This window comes from Hylobates moloch, unplaced genomic scaffold (assembly GCF_009828535.3).
Source record: "Hylobates moloch isolate HMO894 unplaced genomic scaffold, HMol_V3 SCAFFOLD_21, whole genome shotgun sequence".
Classification (NCBI taxonomy): Eukaryota; Metazoa; Chordata; class Mammalia; order Primates; family Hylobatidae; genus Hylobates; species Hylobates moloch.
The window spans coordinates 25,059,563-25,081,590 of record NW_026652296.1 but is presented as its reverse complement, the minus strand read 5'-3'; the positions used below and the strand labels follow the sequence as shown (position 1 = coordinate 25,081,590).

The following is a 22,028-nucleotide window of genomic DNA, read 5'->3' as shown; positions in this document are numbered from 1 at the left end:
ATGCAGTGCCTGAGTTTGGGTTCTGGGCCTGGATCATGTAAGAAAGGCAGCAAAGGCTGGGTGCCATGAATCACACCTGTAATCCCAGCACTTTGGAAATCTGTGGTGGGAGGATCTCTTAAAGCTAGCGCCTTGAAACCAGCCTTGGTAACAAAACCAAGCCCTTGTATCTAAAAAACAAAAGGGCAGGTAGATTCCACAGAAATAATGTTGCAGGAAGAGGGTGATAAAATACAGAAATGTCATACATAGCAAACCCTCAACTGCTGGCGAAACTCCATCTTTAAAAAAAAAAAAAAAGAGAAATATGTAAAACTCTATTGACACCTTGATAGGAAATATCAAGAATAAAGTCCATTACTTACGTTTGAGGGTTAAACATGTTAGAGAGTTGGAAACATTGTGTTGCAAGTGGCTGAACAGAGGCAGCTGCAGCTAAAGCTGAAGCTAAAAAGAGAGAGAGAAAAATTAGTTTCATGGAAAATGCATGAAAGTATCCCTCATAAATACTTCAAAACGAAACCAAAAACCCACCCCAAGCATGTAACTAGGATGTCACTGGAGTATTTTAACTTATTTAATACTGCCACTAATGTATGTATCAGTAGCTTTTAGGTGCCAGAAAACTGAGGTAACCTAATACTTGAAACAGACATTCAGAAATTTGGGAGTCCTATTTTAACAGGAAAATTAAACTTTACGTGTTATCAAAATCAGTTCAATTAGACAAAATCTCAATATGCATCAATCCACATAGACAAAGGATAAAATAGATTTGAGTTTATACCCAAATAAGAGAGGATAATAAAACAAAATCCTTTGAAATGCCAAATAAATCTATATTCTTTCCTATTTCTTAGCTTTCTGCCCATGAAGTTTTTTAAATCTACAAACTAATTATAAAAGAATTAAAAAACATATAAAATCATCCAAGTGTTTAAAGACAATATCCTAGAAAAATAAATCCTATTAACAATCCTATTAAGAAAAATAAATCCTATTAATAAATCAAATGTTTTAAAAATGTTTTAGCATAATAAAACACTGAAAAGAGCAGCATATATGTGTAATATCCACTACTACCAAAACATACTGGAGTTTGAAGTTTAAAGAGCATTTTCCAAGACAGTTGCTCCAATGCTTTCACGTGATTTACAAAAATATTACCAGTAGCTGTTACAGAACTCACCGTAATCATATTATTTGACCAAATTTCATTCCAAAACATAATAACAAACAAAGCTAAGGATAAAACAGTGCATTAGAAATTACGGTAATTAAAATAAACGATCACTTAAAGTATCAGAAATAATACACCAAGAAATTAGGGCTGTGCATGAAATATATCATAAATGATGACTTTCTGGTAGCATTACAAGTGCTTTAGCTTCTCTAACATATAAGTATTTTTTCTTTCTTTAATAAAGTTTTATTTTAAATAAAACAAAATTTTAATATAACGTCAAATTCTACTAGAAAAAAAGTTAAAGATTCGAGAGTGTATAACTGTGCAAAAATGAAGCTCACTGTGTAGCTTACAGAAGATACGGAAATATCCTTGAAAAAACTAGAAAGTCTAAACAGAACTGAGGAAGACTTGATTCTTCCAGTTTCTCAAGTTTAGTATGATTATATACTAAGAATACTAAAAAATATTAAGAAAACGTACTATACAAACATTCACGTTCAAGCTAGATCAATGCAGAACACAGTAAATCTAGGAAAATCTTTTAAAAATCTCTTAACAAAACAGCACTGAGTAGAAGCATCTTGTTTGTGAAAAAATTTAATTCTTGACTATGATGGAACATGACATATCTTTCTCATACAGAATCATTTCCCTAAACATTAAGCATACTCCTACAAAAGATATAGAACTTACATTAACAGCGAAATGCTCATATCAAGCAACAGAGATTTAGTGATAACTAAAAACAAGAAATCATAGCCTACTTAATGAATGGTTTCTCTGAAATGTGCATGTAATTTAAATATGGATAAACCTCTTATTGCTTGGTACTGGCTTAAATAAATCACTGAGTACTATGTCTTAAGCAAAAAAGGTGAGTTTTATAGCGTGATTCATAACTTTATCCTAAGACAACTGCCAGATTCCATGTTCTAAAATACTTGCCTACTCCTTAACAAGAGAATACTTCATTTCCTGACTTCTATATGCAACTTACCAACACTTAGAACACACAGATAGGCATAAAACAAAAAGAAGGTTGAAAATTTTAAGCAAACTAAAGCAAAAAAAAAATTGTTATTTTGATTTTTTTAAAGTCCGTTAACTTGGGTTAGGTCTTCTGAAATACAGACAGATTACTATGAATATACCACTATGTGCCACTGTGTCAAAATTCGGTCCAAATTACTGGTATAAAAATATGACAATAAATACAGAAAACTGTCTTACTACATTTAATTCTATTTCAAAGACAAAAATAAAAAATATGAACACTTCAACTCACCTTCAGTCTGCTGGGAAAGTCTTGTTTGCAAATCTATAACAAAAGAGAATTCTACAGCTCAGTGCAGGAACAATGAAGAGCCTCAACTAACAGGGTAAATGTCAGGAAAGTATTAATAAAAGAGGACTACAATAGCAGGGTTTATTCAAATGTACTTAGTAAAACCTGGCAGCAAAACCTCCTTCCCCATTCCTCATTGAGAAGGCTTTGGGGCCTTTTTTTCCCCCTCTTATCCTGGGAAACTTACTTTTCCCTCTCTCTTCCTAGACTAGACTACTCTTTCACATCTCAAGTGATCCTTTCCACTACACTACTATACAGCTGGGAATAATGGGAAATGGGGAAAGGGAAGCACACCGGTCAGAAAATGAGTGAAAAACCCTGATCTTGAGAATTCAATTCCAAGTACTTGGGAAATACAAGTATTTATATTTTTAGTGGCCATAGTACTTAACACTTTAAAAGGATATTATAAAATTGTAAATACTGCACATCAAAAAGCTGTAACAGTTTCAATGATTTCCCAATTTAGGAAGAACATCACCATTGGGAAATACACCATTCCAACAGTATGCATATATTATTTTTTTAAGGACTTTTCAAAGATTTAACTTGTCAAATCTAGCCCATAATGGGGCAACTTGATTAATGATTTCCTGGCCTAGTGTAAAAATTCAGCAAGGCAGAAATAAAAATCTCTGGAGTTTTCTTAAAAGCTATGAAGTTTAGGAAAATGAAAACATCTAATCAGTATTAAAAATAAGAAGGATGTGACCAATATATTTTCTCATATAATCGTTAGATTTCTACAGTGGACGCCATCTTAAAGCTGCTACAGAGTGAAACAGTAGCAAGTCTGAACCGTAAATCTGCCACAGTGCTATAATGCTCTCTTGAAGTTCTTTTTATAGAAATATACAACATCAAAATCTTGATTCAGTAACCTAATTTTCATTAAAATTTGATTCAACTGCAACACTTTATTACCACATATATGGGTTTCTTGCAACATGGGCAAAAATGTACAGGGATCTGCAGCCCAAGTTATATTGGGATAAAATACCTGAGTCCTAGGTGCTCAAAATTGGCATCTCAGGGAGCTGAAGAAATGTAACTGGTGTATACTGAAGGAACTTGAAGATATGACCATGTGAACAGTGTCAATAAACTTTAAATAATAACAGAATTTGTCTTTTTTTTCCTAAAATGGGAAAAAATGTATAGATATCAGAAATCCATGCTATTTTGTCTATCAACCCAATCTTAATTTCAAAAATGATTTGTCATATCATTTGTGACAAAGTAAAAAATAAAGCATGGGTTTCATAAAGATAAGGACTCTAACCTATTTTAGAAAGGGCCTATCAAACTGGCAGAATAAAATAATGTGGATATAGTGATGACCCATCCCTAGTTTCACCCAATAGCTTTAAAAGACTTAGGGGACAAGCACCTCAAACACAGTGAAACACTCAACAATTTTATTTCAACAAGTTATATGTAATATTTTAATGACCACCATCTGGAGAAAAATACCCAGTTACACAGATATTCACCTAAAACATGAGTGTTATTAATGCAGAAGAAATTTATAGCAAGTCTAATAAAACAGAATGATCTTTAAAATCATCTCTACCACCAGCACTAAAAAAGGGAACGTAACTAGATACATAGCTAAAGGGTAGGGACACTATTGTCAGGAATCCATATGGAGCTTTAGGATTTTAGCTGACTACATTCAAACAATCTTAATATAAACTACACGATGAGAAAGAACCCGAGAGGTACATTCATACATAATAAAATAAAGGCTAACGGTAGAACTGATATTTAACAGTAGATAATCTTCAGTTAACTGAAGATATTAAGAGCAAATCAATGTATCTGATACAGCATCCAGGGTGTAAGAAAATTGTCTATAAATGACACCTTTGTCACTGTATCAATTCCCTGAAGGCAGGAAGAAATCTTTCACTACCCTTTAGTGGAATACCTAGAACATGAACTAAAAATTTTCTATATTGTCAAAGAACAATATGAACAATGGGAAGCAATACAGGTAAAGTTTTCTGGTTAAAAAAAAAAACCTTTCAAACTGTAATAATAGGGTATAATTCTCTAAGTAATGAGTTTACTATGAATTAGAGCACGTACCAATCGACAAAGGATCGAATAGCTAACACTATAAGCTCAAAATAAATTATGTATTAATCCAATGGAATAAAGATACTTGAGGAGGGATCAAATGACTGTTAAATACACAAATGCCTTACTGGTTCTGATTCTTATAAGTATAAACTGGCTTCGTTGTCAGAAATTCTAGGGAGTAACTGCTTGTCAAATTTCAAGATAAGTCATACAATTTATAGAAAGGAAATGAAACCAAAGGCAGGTTTTCTAAAGGTACTCACAATACTTAAGAACAACCACTAAGGCAAAACAGTGCAAAAATAAATGTAAAAACAAAAATTATCTTCTACTTTAATTGAATATTAAGCTTTCAATCTAGAAGAAAATCATGAAGCAACCCCAGGACCTCTTCATATATTCAGATGTGGTACTACCAGGGTCTAAAATATATCTTCTCAATTACAGTCTCACTTCATATATATATATATAAGGTCAAAGGACCAGCCAGGTGAGGGGGCTCATGCCTGTAACCTAGGATTTTGGGAGGTCAAGGCAGGCAGGTCTCTATTAAAAATACAAAAATTAGCTGGGTGTGGTGGGAAATATCTGTGATCCCAGCTATGCAGGAGGCTGAGGCACCAGAATTCCTTGAACCCAGGAGGAAGAGGTTGAGCCACAGAGTGAGACTCCATCCCCCACCAACAAAATAACAAAAGGTTCCTCTTAAAATGTTCTAAAAGCATGTCTTTGACATTTCAAAATTAGATCCTATCCTATCTCCTAGATTTGGGTCAATGTAAAAATTACAGGTAATTAAATTAAGAAATGAGCGCCCAACGCAGTGGCTCACATCTGTAATCCCAGCACTTTGGGAGGCCAAGGTGGGCGGATCACTTGAGGTAAGGCATTTAAGACTAGCCTGGCCAACATGGTGAAACCCCATCTCTACTAAAAATATACCTGCTACTCGGGAGGCTGAGGCACGAGAACTGCTTGAACCTAGGAGGCACAGGTTGCAGTGAGCCGAGACTGCGCCACTGCACTCCAGCCCGGGCAACAGAGCAAGTCTACCGTTATCCAAAAAAAAAAAAAGAGGAGTTGGGGGGGCGCAGGGGAATGAGTGTTTTATGAACTAAATCCCTTTTTACACAATTGTAAAAATGTCAATTCACCCTTCTTTTCCTGTTGCCTCCAAAAGCTCCATCTCCCATTTCATGATCTTAAATTTTTATGTACAATAAAGAAAAACTGTCTCAACACTCTTAGTTTTAAGTAAAGCTTTTTTAAGTGCCTCTGGTATTTTCTGAATTCAAATATTACAAATATTTTTTCGATCAAACAACATACACCTTGTAGTATTCAATAAAACTGATATATTTTAAAAGAAACTTATGTCAATGAATTTCGACTAAAAACTGGGGTGCAAGGTTTAAAATTGTCCTGACAGCTCATTTTGATGCATGGTTAATTCTACCCTACGTCTCCACTTCCTTAAATAGAAGACTACAAACTAACAGGCTGTAAGTACTTGATGAATTGAATTCTCAGTAAGTCCTTTTAAATGTAAAAATTTGGAAAATTTTCGAATTAGATGAAAAAACGATTTAAAATTAGAAAAGATTCAATTCCTACCTGCCACAGCACCAAATGCCAAAGAGCCACTCATCTGTAGAGCTTGCTGTGCTGCTGGTGGAATCTGCAAACCTGTACCTGTAAAAGAATAGTCTTAAAGTTCTTACTATGTTGAGAGCAGAGAAACGAAGTTTCCTGGGTCATTAATATCATGATCACTTCACTAAAATAAATTGCAAGGAGGGCCGAGTGTGGTGGTTGACGCCTGTAACTTAGCTAGCACTCTGGGAGGCCGAGGGAGGTGGTTCACTTAAATCCCAGAGATTGAGACCAACCTGGGCAACAATTGTGAAACTCCATCTCTTGCTCTCTTTTTTTTTTTTTTTTTTTTTTGAGACGGAGTATCGCTCTTGTTGCACAGGCTCTTGTTGCACAGGCTAGAGTGCAATGGCCCAATCTCGGCTCACTGCAACCTCCCCCTCCCAAGTTCAAGTGATTCTCCTGCCTCAGCCCCCTGAGTAGCTGGGATTACAGGCATGCGCCATCATGACCGGCTAATTTTTTATTTTTAGCAAAGAGGGTTTCTCCATGTTGGTCAGGCTGGTCTCGAACTCCTGAACTTAGGCGATCCACCCGCCACGGCCTCCCAAACTGCTGGGATTACAGTTGTGAGCTACCGCACCCAGCAGAAACCCCATCTCTTAAAAACAACCAACCAACCAACCAACCAAAAAAAAAAACAAAAAAAAAACAAAAAAAAAAAAACCACAGAAATTAGCCAGGTGTGGTGGTGGCGGTTTGCAACTGTTAGTCCCAGCTATTTAGAGATTAGGGTGGGAGGATGGCTTCAGCCAAAGAGGCAGAGGTTGCGGTGAGCCAGGATCGCACAACTGCACTCCAAATTGGGCAACAGAGCCAGACCCTGCATCAAAAAATAAGAAATTACAAAAAGAAAAACTTGTAACATTATAATAGCTGCAACTAAATTTATTCCTAAGTATGACATATAAACATTACATAAAGGAAAAGAAATCTTGCAAATTATGCTGTGGCGTTCAAAACACATAATATAGATTTCCATACATTAATACAAGGCACGTCATCTATAAAATAATATGCAGTGTGACCAAGGATAACGCCAACTACAAAATAAGATAAAATCTTTTTCCCTTTCTTAGTTTACATGGCTACCTTTCTTTTCCACTACAATACCCACAGTAAATCATTCATAATAGCAAGAAACACTTACCCTCTGCAAGTCTTGCCATTAACTGAAGACGACCAGTTGTTCCCAAATCAATTCCAGTCCTTTCCAGTTCATCACTGTCCAAAAATGAACTAGCACTCGAAGCATCAGTACGTTCAGTAACATGACCAACTTTCATTGGTCTTCCTGCTAGTTCAAATCCATTAAGTTGTTCCAAAGCCTTTTTGGCACATTCTGAGTCAGAAAACTGTATGATGGGGGAGGCAAGGACAGGAGACAGTGTTTTAGTTTTTAAAATATAAACTATACTTAAAAATATATTTATATTTTTAGCATATTCAATAATTACTCCTGAATACTAAGGCAGAAATTACAAGCTGTATAAGTAGCAAACATAATATACATGACAACAACGCTAGCTAATGCAAATTAGGCTTGTTGATGTGGTAGTTTAAATAAAAGATATTACAAGTAATGACAGCTTTATATTTGAGAACATGGGGATTGTGGTTAGAAAATGTGAAAACTGGCTGGGTGCAGTGGCTCACACCTATAATCTCAACACTTGGGGAGGCCTAGGCAGGCAGATCACCTGAGGTAGAATTTAGTACTTTTCTAATAAAAATGTGCCCAGGGACAAAATAGTCAATATAATCCTCATATATAAAACACTAAATACTTCATACATAAGCAATTAAATATGTAACTTGATATAAATTACATATATATAAAATTTTGGTTCACACATATACCCACAATGGCTATTTGGAGAAAAAGAAAAGGTGGAAAATATCCACTCTAAAGTTACTAGAATAAAAAAATAAAATTGGTGAGCTATGTTTCATAAATTTTCTCCTTTCACCAATTCACTGACGTAGGTAACAGCCCAATGACCAGTAAGTTAAACAGATTTGCTATCAACATAGCAACAGACTTACATTTTATTGAAATGTAGATATAAGCTAACGATTTTAATTTCCTGATAGAGATATATAATGTACTTTAAAAAATACTATGTTTCCAGGACCTTAAAAGGTTATAGAGCTCACACATCTGAAAAAAGTTCCACCATGTATATGAGTTTCATAACATGAGTGGCACCATCTCGGCTCATTGCAACCTCCGCCTCCTGGGTTTAGGCAATTCTTCCTCACCCTCCCTAGATGATAGGATTATAGGCGCCCGCCACCACGCCCGGTTAATTTTTTATATTTTTAGTAGAGATGAGGTTGCACCATGTTGGCCGGGATGGTCTTGATCTCCAGACCTCAGGTGATCCACCCCTCTCGGCCTCCCAAAATGCTGGCATTACAGGCGTGAGCCACCATGCACAGCCCAAAACACTTGACAAGACAATTCTGGTCTTGGTTGTGAGGTATGTACATTAAAAAAAGGATCTTAAGTAAAAAAGAATCGTTAACAGACCTTCATTTATTTAACTGTTAAGAATGTGTCAAAAGGTTATCAGAGATGGACGTATAAAACATTCAATTATATGAATAGCTGGCTGACCATATATATATCCTATATGTATATATAGCATATAGTAAAGGATAATAGGAACACAGTAATACATTGGATCCTTGTCCCCTCTAAACCTCATGTTGAAATGTGATCCCCACTGTGGAAGGTGTGACTTGGCAAGAGGTATGACAAGGCAGATCCCTCATGAATGGCTTGGTGCACTCCCCCTGCTAATGGGCGAGGGTCCTTGCTCTGTTACTTCACAGGACATCTTCCTCTCTCTTCCTCTCCCTCCCTCCAAGTGACACACCTGCTCCTCCAAGCAATAACCACAAGTAAAGGCTTTGCGAAGCACGAGTAACAGCTTCCTGAGGCCACCACAGAATCTGAGCAGCTCTTAGTGTCATGTTTGCATGGCCTGCAGAACCTAATAAACCTATTTTCTTAAATTATTTTATATTTATTCATTTTTACTTTTATTTTTTTTCGAGGCAGAGTCTTACTCTGTTGCCCAGGCTGGAGCGCTGGAACGCAATAGCACAATCTTGGCTCACTGCAATCTCCATATCCTGGGTTCAAGCAATTCTCCTGCCTCAGCCTCACGAGTAGGTGGGATTACAGTTGAGCACCACCATGCCCAGCTAATTTTTGTATTTTTAGTAGAGACGGGGTTTCGCCATGTTGGCCAGGCTGGTCTCAACTGCACTCCAGCCTGGGCAACAGAGTAAGACTCTAGCTCATGAAACAAGTTAATTAATTAAAAATTAAAAGCCAGAAGCAGAGCTTCATGCATATAATCCCAGCAGTTTTTGAGAGGCTGAAGTGGGAGATCACTTGAGCCGAGGAGTTTGACACCAGCCTAACCAACACAGTGAGACCCGTCTCTAATAAAAAAAATTTTTTCTTTATAAAGTATCCAGTCTTAAGTATTACTTTATACCAACACACAATGGACTAACACATCGTCTAATAAACTTTCATCATATAATAAATGGTAAGCGCTGCTTACTAAAAGTAGCAACTGTGTGAAATACTATTTATTTATTTATTTATTTATTTTTGAGATGGAGTCTCACTCTTGTTCTCCAGGCTAGAGTGCAGTGGTGCGACCTCCGCCTCCCCGATTCAAGCAATTCTCCTGCCTCAGCCTCCCGTGTAGCAGGGATTACAGGCGCCCGCCACCATGCCTGGCTAATTTTTGTACTTTTAAGTAGAGATAGGGTTTCACCACGTTGGCCAGGCTGGTGATCTCAGTTGATCCACCCACCTCGGCCTCCCAAAGTGCTGGGATTACAGGAGTGAGCCACCGCGCCTGGCCACAAAAACTAATTTAAAGCACTTGAAAATATTAAACATGCCACCTTCCCCACCATTATTAACTATTATTGTACTTCTACTACACAACTTGGATCAAAAAATTTTAGGAGTTCCTAAGTGTGATGAATTGGTTTTCACATTCATGTGTGAGCTGTGCCTGCCTTTTGTTACAAGGGCATATTACCCTTTGCTGTGAAAAAAACTTTTTTGATCGGACACAAAGGCTCAGTCCTGTAATCCCAGCAGTTTGGAAGGCTAAGGTGGGACATCACTTAAGGCCAGGAGCTAGAGACCGATCTGAGCAACACAGCAAACGCAGTTAAACAAACAAACAAAAAAAACCCTAAGTAATATAATTATGGTAATTACTTACTGTAATAAATCCATATCCCTTGGATCGACCAGTTTCACTGTCCATCATCAGCTGGATACTTTCAATCTATAATTGAAAAGCATAATTACTATTTAACTCAAAAGCAGAATACAAAACTACTTTATTCCCTGAGACATGGTTTTAAAAATCTACCAGTCTCCTCATCCTACAAAATAGAAGACTTACCACAAAACTTCATCACCAAGAAGTCTTTTTAAAGTCTAAAACTATAATTTTATATTTAAAATGAAAAAAATTAGGCTGGGCATGGTGGTTGGCGCCTGTAATCCCAGCATTTTGGGAGGCTGAGGGAGGCGGATCACCTGAGGTCAGAAGTTTGGGACCAGCCTGGCCAACATGACGAAATCAGGTCTCCACCAAAAATACAGAAATTGTCTGGGCTTGGTGGCACAAGCCTGTACGCCCAGCTATTCGGAATGCTGAAGCAGGAGAATAGCTTGAACCCGGGAGGCAGAGGCTGCAACGAGCCCAGAGCACGTCACTGTACTTCAGCCCAGACAACAGAACGAGACTTGGTCTCAAAATAAAATAAAATAAAATAAAATAAACTCTAGAAACTTCCCAAGTGAGAAATTATGCATTGGGGAGCAGAGGGGAGAAAAAAAACTATGATTTTAACCTAAGATTAACTTTTATATCAGTACTAAACCACTGAAAAACAGAAATCCTTTGTAAATTACCATTAGAAGGTAGAAACAAAATCAACATGTTTCCTTCCCACTATGCTAAAAACACCAAGCAGTAATTTCCAATTATACCAGACAGAATCGTAAAAATGGAATAACTAAAAGTTATTCCAATGCATTTGGCGATATACAATGAATTTGGCGATAACTGCACAATTCTGTGAATGGTACTAACTAAAAACCAGTGAGTTTACGTTCAATCAGTGAACTGTAACACAATCTCCCAATTTAGCTGTCCATTAAAAAAAGGTATGAAAAATTAAAACAGAGCATCCAGCCAGGTGGGTTGGCTCAGGTCTGTAATTCCAGCACTTTGGGAGGCAGGAGGATCCCATGTTAAGGAGGTGGACACTACACAGTGAGCTTGCATCATGCTGTTGCACTCCAGCCTCAGTCACAGGCAGAGACTCTGTCTCAAACAAGGAAGGAACTTTTTTTTTTGAGACGGAGTCTCGCTCTGTCGCCCAGGCTGGAGTGCAGTAGCGTGATCTCGGCTCACTGCCAGCTCTGCCTCCCGGGTTCACACCATCCTCCTGCCTCAGCCTCCCAAGTAGCTGGGACTACAGGCACCTGCCACCACGCCCAGCTAAATTTTTTGCATTTTTAGTATAGACAGGGTTTCACCGCGTTAGCCAGGATGATCTTGATCTCCTGACCTCGTGATCCATCCGCCTCGGCCTCCCAAAGTGCTGGGATTACAGGCGTGAGCCACTGTGCCCAGCCCAAGGAAGGAACTTGTAATGTTAAGTATATTTTACCAAAATTTTAAAAAAGAGACGGAAAGTTTATTTGCTAGTATTTGCTAAGCCACAGAAAGTCTATGGAAGGATGTAAAAAAACAAAACAAAACAAAAAAACGGGTAAGGGCTGCCTCTAGAAAAGGGGTAGTCGTGGATGAAGCGGGGCTATGATAGGGATAAGATATTCTAGGAGCATTAGCTAGCAAAAAATAAACAATATAAACATTTAGGCTGGGCTCGGTGGCTGACACCTGTAGGTGTGAGCTGAGGTGGGCAGATTACCTGAGCTCAGGAGTTCGAGACCAGCCTGGGCACCACGGTGAAACCCTGTCTCTACTAAAACACAAAAAATTAGGTTGGGCTCAGTGGCTCATGCCTGTAATCCCACCACTTTCGGAGGCTGAGAAGGGCGAATCACCAGAGGTTGGGAGTTTGAGACCAGCCTGACCAACATGGAGAAAAACTCTGTCTCTACTAAAAATACAAAATTAGCAGGGGATGGTGGCGCATGCCTGTAATTCCAGCTACTTGGGAGGCTGAGGCAGGAGAATCACTTGAACCTGGGAGATGGGGGTTGCAGTGAGCTGAGATCATGCCATTGCACTCCAGCCTGGGCAACAAGAGCAAAACTCCATCTCAAAATAAATAAATAAATAAATAAATAAATAACCAGGTGTGGCGGCATGCACCTATAATCCCAGCTGCTAGGGAAGCTGTAGAATTGCTTGAACCTGGGATGCAGAGGTTGCAGTGAGCTACCGCACTCCAGCCCGGGCAACAGAGCAGGACTCAGATTCCAAAAAAAATAAAATAAATAAAATAAATAAACCTTTAAAAAGGGCTTCTTATTAAAGCTGCTACATTATGTTTACTAGAGTTGGGCACTTAATACATACTAATTGTTCTAGGGCAAAGGTAAGCAAACTACATATACCCCATGAACCAACTCCAGCTTGACTTGTTTTATAAATGTTTCTCCTGTCTGAGCCTCCAGAGTAAGCTGGAACTACAGGCATATGCCACCCAAGACCAGGTAATTTTTGTATTTTTAGTAGAGAAGAGGTTTCACCATGCTGGCCAGGCTGGTCTCAAACTTCTGACTTCAAGTGATCCACCCGACTCAGCCCCCAAAAGTGCTGGGATCACAGGCATGAGCCATTGTGCCCACCCCCATACTCAATTTCTTAATAGCTTACAGCTGTTTGGAAGAGAGTTGAGTACTTGCAACAAGACCATGTGGCACTGAAAACCTAAAATGGGTCCGGGCGCAGTGGCTCACACCTGTAATGACAACACTTTGGGAGACCGAGGCGGGTAGATCACCTGAGGTCAGGAGTTCGAGACCAACCTGACCAACATACCAAAAATTAGCTGGGCGTGGTGATCAGAGCCTGTAATCCCAGCTGCTCAGGAGGCTGAGGCAGGAGAATCAATTGAACCTGGGAGGCAGAGGTTGCAGTAAGCCGAGACTGCACCACTGTACTCCGACCTAGGCGCAAGGAGTCAAACTCCCATCTCAAAATTTAAGAAACAGTTTGACAAATCATACTCTAGAGTAATAAAAATAATTTAAATATCAACTGTTTCCTGATGTTCAGTTTTATATGGTACACAGATTTCTCAAATATCCATGATTATTCTTTTTCTTTTCTTTCTTTTTTTTTTTGGAGACACTCTGGCTCTGTTATCCAGGCGTGATCTCGGCTCACTGCAATCTCCACCACGCGGGTTGAAGTGACTCTCCTGCCTCAGCCTCCTAAGTAGCTGGGATTAGAGGGATGCGCCACCACGCCCACCTAATTTTTCTATTTTTAGTAGAGACAAGGTTTTACCACGTTGGCCAAGCTGGTCTCAAACTCCTAACCTCAAGCGATCCATCTGCCTCGGGCTCCCAAAGAGATGGGATTACAGGTGTCAGCCACTGCACCCAGCCGGTGAATATATTTTTAAAAGTTAAATTTTATTTGTTCTATCTAGCTCCTTTTAAATTTATGCCTTTTGCTAAAATTATTGAGTGGAAAAGGTTCATTCCTCACAGTGACAGGACAGTCTTGGAAACTGTCTCTCCTTAACACAGAACTAGCTGGACACTCTTGGTTTAGGTAGATAGCATAAAGTCCTCTAGCACAAAAGCCAAGCTGCTGTGAACTGAGCTCAAGACCACAATGCCAGACACAAGGCCTCGTGGAGCCTGGGAGGCAGATCAAGTTGGTTCCTGACTTTGCCATGTGGTTCCTGACAGCTCATGTGGCCCCAACTGCTCTGAACTTCGTTTCTCCATATAGCACAAAATGGCATGTCAACCTCCACCTAAGATCCATGTTACTGATAGAAAAGTCAGTAGAGGCCAGGTCCAGTGGCTCACATCTGTAATCCCAGCACTTTGGGAGGCCGAAGCAGATCACCTGAGGTCAGGAGTACGAGACCAACCTGGTAAAGCCCTGTCTCTTAAAAAAAAAAAAAAAAAAAATTAGTCGAGCGTGATGGCAGGCACCTGTAAACCCAACTACTCGGGAGGCTAAAGCAGGAGAATCGTTTGAACGCAGAGGAGGAGGAGTTTGCAGCGAGGTGAAATTGTGCCACTGCACTCCAGCCTGGGCAACAGAATAAGACTCTGTCTCAAAAAGTCAATGGAGAAAGTACCAGAGTGGATCAGAAGTGGATCACATGCTGTTAGGCAGAACAGCCTTGCCAGAGGAGCATTCACCCCCTGAAGATTTCAACAGACAGAAAAAGGGCAAATCTAATCAGGCTACCAAGGCCTGGAACTGAGCACATAACCAGGGAGACAGAGTAAAGTCTTTTTTTTTTTTTTTTTTTTTTTTTTGAGACGGAGTCTCGCTCTGTCGCCCAGGCTGGAGTGCAGTGGTGCAATCTTGGCTCACTGCAAGCTCTGCCTCCCGGGTTCACGCCATTCTCCTGCCTCAGCCTCTCCGAGTAGCTGGGACTACAGGACCTCATGATCTGCCCGCCTCGGCCTCCCAAAGTGCTGGGATTACAAGCGTGAGCCACCGCACCCGGCCGAGTAAAGTCTTTTTAATTTCTTTTAAGATAAGAGTCTTGACCCTTTTCCTCAGCTGCGGCCAAGGTGCTCCGTCCTTCCGAGGAAGCTAAGGCCGCGTTGGGGTGAGGCCCTCACTTCATCCAGCAACTAGCACCGCGTCTGGCAGCACCAGCCCTACACTCGCCCGCGCCATAGGGTCCATCTCCGAGCTCGCCTGCATCTACTCGGCCCTCATTCTGCACGACGATGAGGTGACAGTCACGGAGAATAAGATCAATGCCCTCATTAAAGCAGCCAGTGTAAATGTTGAACCTTTTTGGCCTGGCTTGTTTGCGAAGGCCCTGGCCAACGTCAACATTGGGAGCCTCATCTGCGATGTAGGGGCCGGTGGACCTGCTCCAGCAGCTGGTGCTGTACCCGCAGGAGGTCCTGCCCCCTCCACTGCTGCTGCTCCAGCTGAGGAGAAGAAAGCGGAAGCAAAGAAAGAAGAATCCAAGGAGTCTGATGATGACATGGGCTTTGGTCTTTTTGACTAAACTAAACCTCTTTTATAACGTGTTGAACTTTAAAAAAAAAAAAAAAAAAAAAAAAGAGAAGAATCTCGCCAGGCTGGAGTGCAGTGGTGCCATCTCGGCTCACTGCAACCTCTGCCTCCTGTATTCAAGCAATTCTGCTGCCTCGGCCTCCTGAGTAGCTGGGAACACAAGAGACGCACCACCACGCCAAGCTAATTTTTGTATTTTTAACAGAGACGTGGTTTCACCATGTTGGCCAGGATGGTCTTGAACTCTTGATCTCATAATCCACCCACCTCGGCCTCCCTCCCACAGTGCTGGGGTTACAGGTATGAGCCACTGCACCCGGGCAACAGAGAAGAATCTTAAGATATTCAACTTTCTTTTAAAAACAATCTTTTAAAAAAAAATCCTACTAAAAAATAACAGTCTTCGTATGATTTAATAATTTTCCTTCTTTTGACACAGGATCACACTGTTACCCAAGGTGGAGTGAAGTGGCATAATCATGGCTCACTGCAACCTTGAACTCCTGGGCTAAAGTCATCCTCCTGCCTCAGCACCCCAAGTAGCTGGGATTACAGGCATGAGCCACCATGCCCAGCCAACGTGGACTTTTTAATAACTCTAATACCCATTATGCATTTCACATGGCATTATGAATAACAGTAACATTCTTTAAGTATCTTCTATCAAGTGACCTATTTTAATCTGTTGTCACAGCAATTTTTATAAAACCAGCCCTTATCCTCTTAATATTAATCTCACAGAAAGATAACAAAGCAAGACATACAGAAATTATGTAGTTATACTCAGATCAACAACCTACTGAAGATTCATTGAAGAACGTGGACTTACCCTTCCAAAAGGCTCAAAGATCCCACGAAGCATATCTTCAGTTATGTTGAAGTGTAATGAGCCCACATAAAGCCTCATAGGTCCAGCACTTCCCTTTTGTAAATTGTTTGCCATTGCTGCAGCTCTGTTTTTTTCTGCCTAGAAGACAAAATACACGTCACATAGAGATAATACAGAGCAGTTTAAAGACATACACCTTCTATTTGCATAAGAACTAATGTCAAAGTTTAGAGTGATAAAAATACTACCCTACGAAAGTCAGATACTACGGATCAACATAATAGGAGGCATCTAGAACATGCAAAATTCAGAGAGAGGAAGTAGATTACATTTTACCAAGGGCCTGCAGGAAATTAGGGAGTTACAGCTTTAAGAGTACAGTTTCTGGCCGGGCGCGATGGCTCACACCTGTAATCCAGCACTTTGGTAGGCTAAAGCAGCCAGATCACAAGGTCAAGAGATTGAGACCATACTGGCTAACATGGTGAAACCTCATCTCTACCAAAAATACAAAAAATTAGCCAGGTGCGGTGGTGGGCACCTGTAGTCTCAGCTACTCGGGAGGCTGAGGCAGAAGAGAATGGCATGAACCTGGGAGGCAGACCTTGCAGTGAGCCAAGATCACACCGCTGCACTCCAGCCTGGGCTACAGAGTGAGACTCCGTCTCAAAAACAAACAAAAAAAGAGTGCAGTTTCTATCTGAGATAATGAATACTTCTGGAAATGATTAGTGGCATTATTCCAACATTATAAATGTAATAGCATTGAACTGTACACTTTAAAAATGGTCAAAAAAATGGTTAAAACGCCAAATGTGTGTGTATAAAACCACAATGAAAATAATTTTATTTCTTTAGAGTTTTTTTTTTTTTTTTTTGAGACAGAGTCTCACTATGTTGCCCAGGCTGGTCTGGAACTCCTAAACTTAAGTGATCATCCTTCCTTCTCATCCACTAGAGACTGCCAGGGACTACAGCACACCCCACATCACACCCTGCTTATTTTAGAATGTTTTCAGAGCATATGCCAGTCACATATAAAGTAAGCAGGCTGGCTGGGTGCAGTGTCTCACGCCTGTAACCCCAGCACTTTGGGAGGCCAAGGCAGGCGGCGGATCACGAGGTCAGATCAAGACCATCCTGGCTAACACAGTGAAACCCCGTCTCCACTAAAAATACAAAAAAATTAGCCAGGCGTGGTGGTGGGTGCCTGTAGTCGCGGCTACTTGGGAGGCTGAGGCAGGAGAATGGCATGAACCCGGGAGGCGGAGCTTGCAGTGAGCCGAGATTGCGTCACTGCACTACAGCCTGGGCAAAGAGCGAGACTCCATCTCAAAGAAAAAAAAAAAGTAAGCAGGCTACATTTCACACCTAAAATGAATCACAAACCTACATTCTGACAACAATCTTAAGATGCATTCTAATATCACAAATACTAAATACAGAGAAAAATGCTTCCTGGAATTGTTAGACACAACCAATATTCACTAAAATACTCGAGATTGGTATAACCGAACGTACTTTGTGATAAAATAAGGGGTATATGCCATAACATAAACCTTATCACCAAGCAAACATTTTGAGTCAGCTGTCATCCCTCCATAACCAAGATCTCCTCCAAAAAAAAAAAAACAAACAAACAAACAAAAAACAACAAAAAACTGTTGTCCATTTGCATTCTAACACAGGCTTCTCTTGTTAACAAACTAGAGTACATTGATTGGGTAGTACTGCTCTACAAAAGGTTGTTGCATGAATTAAAAACCTCTTAATATGCTACTTCTCAGCCCTGGGTCCTGCCAATCCACACCCAGCCACTAAGTTTGTCTTCCAATATAGGAAATAATTTGAGTAACTCTTTTTTCTTTTTGAGACAGTCTTGGTTCTTGTCACCCAGGCTGCAGTGCAATGGGGCGTGATCTCGGCTCACTGCAACCTCTGCCTCCAGGGTTTAAGCAATTCTCCTGCCTCAGCCTCCTGAGTAGCTGGGATTACAGGCGGGTGACACCATGCCCAGCTAATTTTTGTATTTTAGTAGAGACAAGGTTTCACCATGTTAGCCAGGCTGGTCTCGAACTCCTGACCTCAGGTGATCCGCCCACCTCAGCCTCCCAAAGTACTGGTCTCCTGGCCAAAAAATAAAAAATATATATATATTTTTTTTTTTTTTTTTGAGGAGTTTGTCAGTGGCGCAATCTCGGCTCACTGCAAGCTCTGCCTCCCGGGTTCACGCCATTCTCCTGCCTCAGCCTCCTGAGTAGCTGGGACTACAGGCGCCCGCCAACACGCCCGGCTAATTTTTTTTTTGTATTTTTAGTAGAGACGGGGTTTCACCGTGTTAGCCAGGATGGTCTCGATCTCCTGACCTCGTGATCCGCCCGCCTCGGCCTCCCAAAGTGCTGGGATTACAGGCTTGAGCCACCGCGCCCGGCCAAAACTAAAATATTAAATGCTGTCAAAGTGCAGTATGGCTCAAGTGATCCTAACACTTCAGGAGGCCCAGGCCAGAGGATCACTTGAGTCTGACAATTTGAAACCAGCCTGAGCAACATGGCAAGACCCTGTTTCTTCAAAAAATTTAAAAATTAGCTGGGAGTGGTGGCATGCACCTGTAGACCTAGCTACTCAGGAAACTGGGGAGAAAACACTGCTTGAGCCCAGCAGGTCAAGGCTACAGTGAGCTGTGATTATCTCACTGCACTCCAGCCCCAGCAACAGAGTAAGACTCTATCTCAAAAACAAGACTGGGTGTGGTGGCTCACAACTGTAATCTCAGCACTTTGGAAGGCTGGGGCAGGTGGATCACCTGAGGTCAGGAGTTCAAGACTAGCCTGGCCAACATGATGAAACCCTATCTCTACTAAAAACACAAAAAGTAGCCAAGCGTGGTGGCCGGCTCCTGTAATCCCAGCTACTCAGGAGGCTGAGGCAGGAGAATCGCCTGAACCTGGGAGGTGGATGTTGCAGTGAGCAGCGATCATGCCATTGCACTCCAGCCTGTGACAGAGCGAGACTCCAGCTCAAAAACAAAACCAAAAAAAGGCAAAATTATTACATTTCAAATACAAGGAGAAACAAAAGGACGACAGTCCTGAGAAAACTATATCAATGTTAATAAAGGCAAAGTTAAAAAAAAAAAAAAAGTCCTGAGAACATCCAACTCAACGTAATGAGTAGCAGTCACAGAACACAACAGCACTATACCATGCAACAGGAGGCTTTCAACACCATCAATAATCAAACTCTTAACCAAGAAAAAAATTACCTGTGATGCCTGTACTATGATTGGCACGCCTAAAACTCGTTGGCCAGTTAATCCGATTGCTAGAGGCACTGAGCTAACGTCGACGAACTCCACGTAAGCAATTCCTTTGGAACGTCTTGAATTTCTGTCAGAAATCATCCTCACATCTCGAACCTAGAAAGAAAACACAGTTCTGTTTGTGCAACCATCCATTGTAACACATGTAGAATTATTTCAAGAGACATTAATGTTGAAGGATGAAGGTATTTTTAAAAATTTAATTAAAAAAGTAAATCTGTAGGACAATTCCCATATCCTATCTGTATCTCTGAACCAATTTGTAGTAACATTTATCAACTCCAATACTGTAAGAGGCAAAATGGAAACATTACCACAAACAAATACTGGTACTAAATTAAATGAAGTATTTGATGTTTAGATGTTTTCTCTTGCAATTTCTACCTACTTGACCTCCCTAAACAGGTTAAGATTACCTTTCCTACTGTAGAGAAAAACTCTTCCAAATCCCTTGGCCGAATTCTTGCCGCCAGCTGCATGCAGAAGACTGTCCTTGCATCTCTTTCCTCAGGAGTTAAATTATCAATAGGTTCCCTAATAGGAGTAAAAAATATAAAATTAACTTCATAACAGATTTTAAAATAATTTTATCTTTCTTATTTCTTCATATAGTTCAACAGTTTTTCAGGTACAGGTGGGTTTTGGTTACATGGATGAGTTCTTTAGTGGTGAATTCTGAGATTTTAGTGTACCTGTCACCTGAGCAGTATATACTGTACCCTCACTCCTTTCCCAACTCCACACCAATATTTTCATCTTTAGAAATCAGGTCTTGCTATGCTGCACAAGTTGGTCTTGAACTACTGAACTCAAGCAATCCTTTTGCCCTAGACTCCCCCAAAGCGACAGCGTTTCACCAGCTAGGCTAGTCTCGAACTCCTGACCTCAGATGATCCACCTGCCTTGGCCTCCCAAAGTGGTGGGATAACAGTGTGAGCCACTACGCCTGGCCTTAAATAATTCTCAAACATGTTCAGTAAACAGAGTAAGCTGTGAAACTGGTTTGTCACATTCCCAAACCCATTTTCCTTTCTTTTCTTCTTTTTTTTTTTTTCAGAGGAAGTCTCGCTCTTGTCCCCTAGGCTTGGAGTGCAACGGCGCCATCTTGGCTCACTGCAACCTCCGCCTCCCTGAGTTCAAGCAATTCTGCTGCCTCAGCCTCCCGAGTAGCTGGGACTACAGGCGCCTGCCACCCTGCCACCACACCCAGCTAATTTCTAAGTAGAGACGGGGTTTCACCATGTTGGCCAGGCTGGTCTCGAACTTCTGACCTCAGGTGATCTGCCCGCCTCGGCCTCCCAAAGCGCTGGGATTACAGGTGTGAGGCACCGCACCCGGCCAACCCAAGCCCATTTTCAGTAAGATCTATTGACAAAAAATGTGCATAAAACTGTTCAACGTAACTCAATTCCTTCTAAAGACTAAGGTTTACTGTTTCTTGTAATCACCTTACATGGCATTAGCACAGAAGTCTACTGGCCTTACAATCTCAAAAAAAGTAATTTTTCTTTTCTTTTTTTGAGATGGAGTCTCACTGTCGCTCAGGCTGGAGTGCAGTGGCGCGATCTCGGCTCACTGCAACCTCTACCTCCAGGGTTCAAGCGATTCTCCTGCCTCAGCCTCCCGAGTAGCTGGGACTACAGGCATGTGCCACCACGCCTGGCTAATTTTCTGTATTTTTTTTTTTTTTTTTGAGACAGACTTTCGCTCTGTCGCCCAGGCTGGAGTGCAGTGGCGCGATCTTGGCTCACTGCAAGCTCCGCCTCCCTGGTTCATGCCATTCTCCTGCTTCAGCCTCCCGAGGAGCTAGGACTACAGGCACCTTGCCACCACGCCCGGCTAATTTTTTTTGTAGTTTTAGTAGAGACGGGGTTTCACTGTGTTAGCCAGGATGGTCTCGATCTCCTCATATCGTGATCCGCCCGCCTCGGCCTCCCAAAGTACTGGGATTGCAGGCGTCAGCCACCACGCCTGGCCCAAAAAGGGTAATTTTTCTAAAACGAGGGTCAACCAGAAGCCTGACAGTTTAATCATAGTCATAAAACATATCACCAGACCAATCACAATGCCAGACTGATCCAAAATCAGTGTAATGGATGACTCTTTACAACAAAACCATGTAATTGTAAAGTCAAATTAAGTTTGACAATCACAAATGGCAAACTTGAAGTGAAACCCCAAATGATTCTACAAATTCTACTTTACAAATTTAGATACAGTGTCTATTAACATCATCTCTGTTACAAAATGTCAACTAATGTTGTAAGTCATCCTTTAAGATGTAAGCCTAAACACTCTCTTTTCCATTTTTTGGACACTCTCAGGATGTACGGGGGTTGGGGTGG

The 22,028-nt window shown here is 40.8% G+C and overlaps 2 protein-coding genes and 1 non-coding gene across 5 annotated transcripts in view; 2 read left to right on the top strand and 1 right to left on the bottom strand.

The window, feature by feature from the left end:
- Positions 1 to 22,028, bottom strand: part of RBM39 (RNA binding motif protein 39) — a 41,931-nt gene that overhangs the window by 4,019 nt on the left and 15,884 nt on the right. For 2 of the 3 annotated variants that reach the window (XM_058433257.1, XM_032143028.2), the window contains 8 exons: positions 20,100 to 20,217; positions 19,627 to 19,779; positions 16,362 to 16,499; positions 10,538 to 10,603; positions 7,426 to 7,630; positions 6,237 to 6,314; positions 2,475 to 2,525; positions 366 to 447 (listed from right to left, as the gene is read on the bottom strand). In XM_058433257.1, the coding sequence (XP_058289240.1) occupies positions 366 to 447; positions 2,475 to 2,525; positions 6,237 to 6,314; positions 7,426 to 7,630; positions 10,538 to 10,603; positions 16,362 to 16,499; positions 19,627 to 19,779; positions 20,100 to 20,217 (891 nt within the window). The remainder of the gene's footprint in view (positions 1 to 365; positions 448 to 2,474; positions 2,526 to 6,236; positions 6,315 to 7,425; positions 7,631 to 10,537; positions 10,604 to 16,361; positions 16,500 to 19,626; positions 19,780 to 20,099; positions 20,218 to 22,028) is intronic. The other variant, XM_032143029.2, reaches the window with a different exon arrangement.
- On the top strand, positions 10,263 to 10,362 carry LOC116461573 (small nucleolar RNA U13). The gene has a single exon (XR_004246109.1). It is a non-coding gene; the product is annotated as a small nucleolar RNA U13 (small nucleolar RNA).
- LOC116461382 (large ribosomal subunit protein P1-like) lies at positions 13,240 to 15,524 on the top strand. The gene is made up of 2 exons (XM_032754025.2): positions 13,240 to 13,243; positions 15,100 to 15,524. The coding sequence occupies exons 1-2, from the start codon at positions 13,240 to 13,242 to the stop codon at positions 15,522 to 15,524; spliced, it is 429 nt and encodes a 142-aa protein (XP_032609916.1).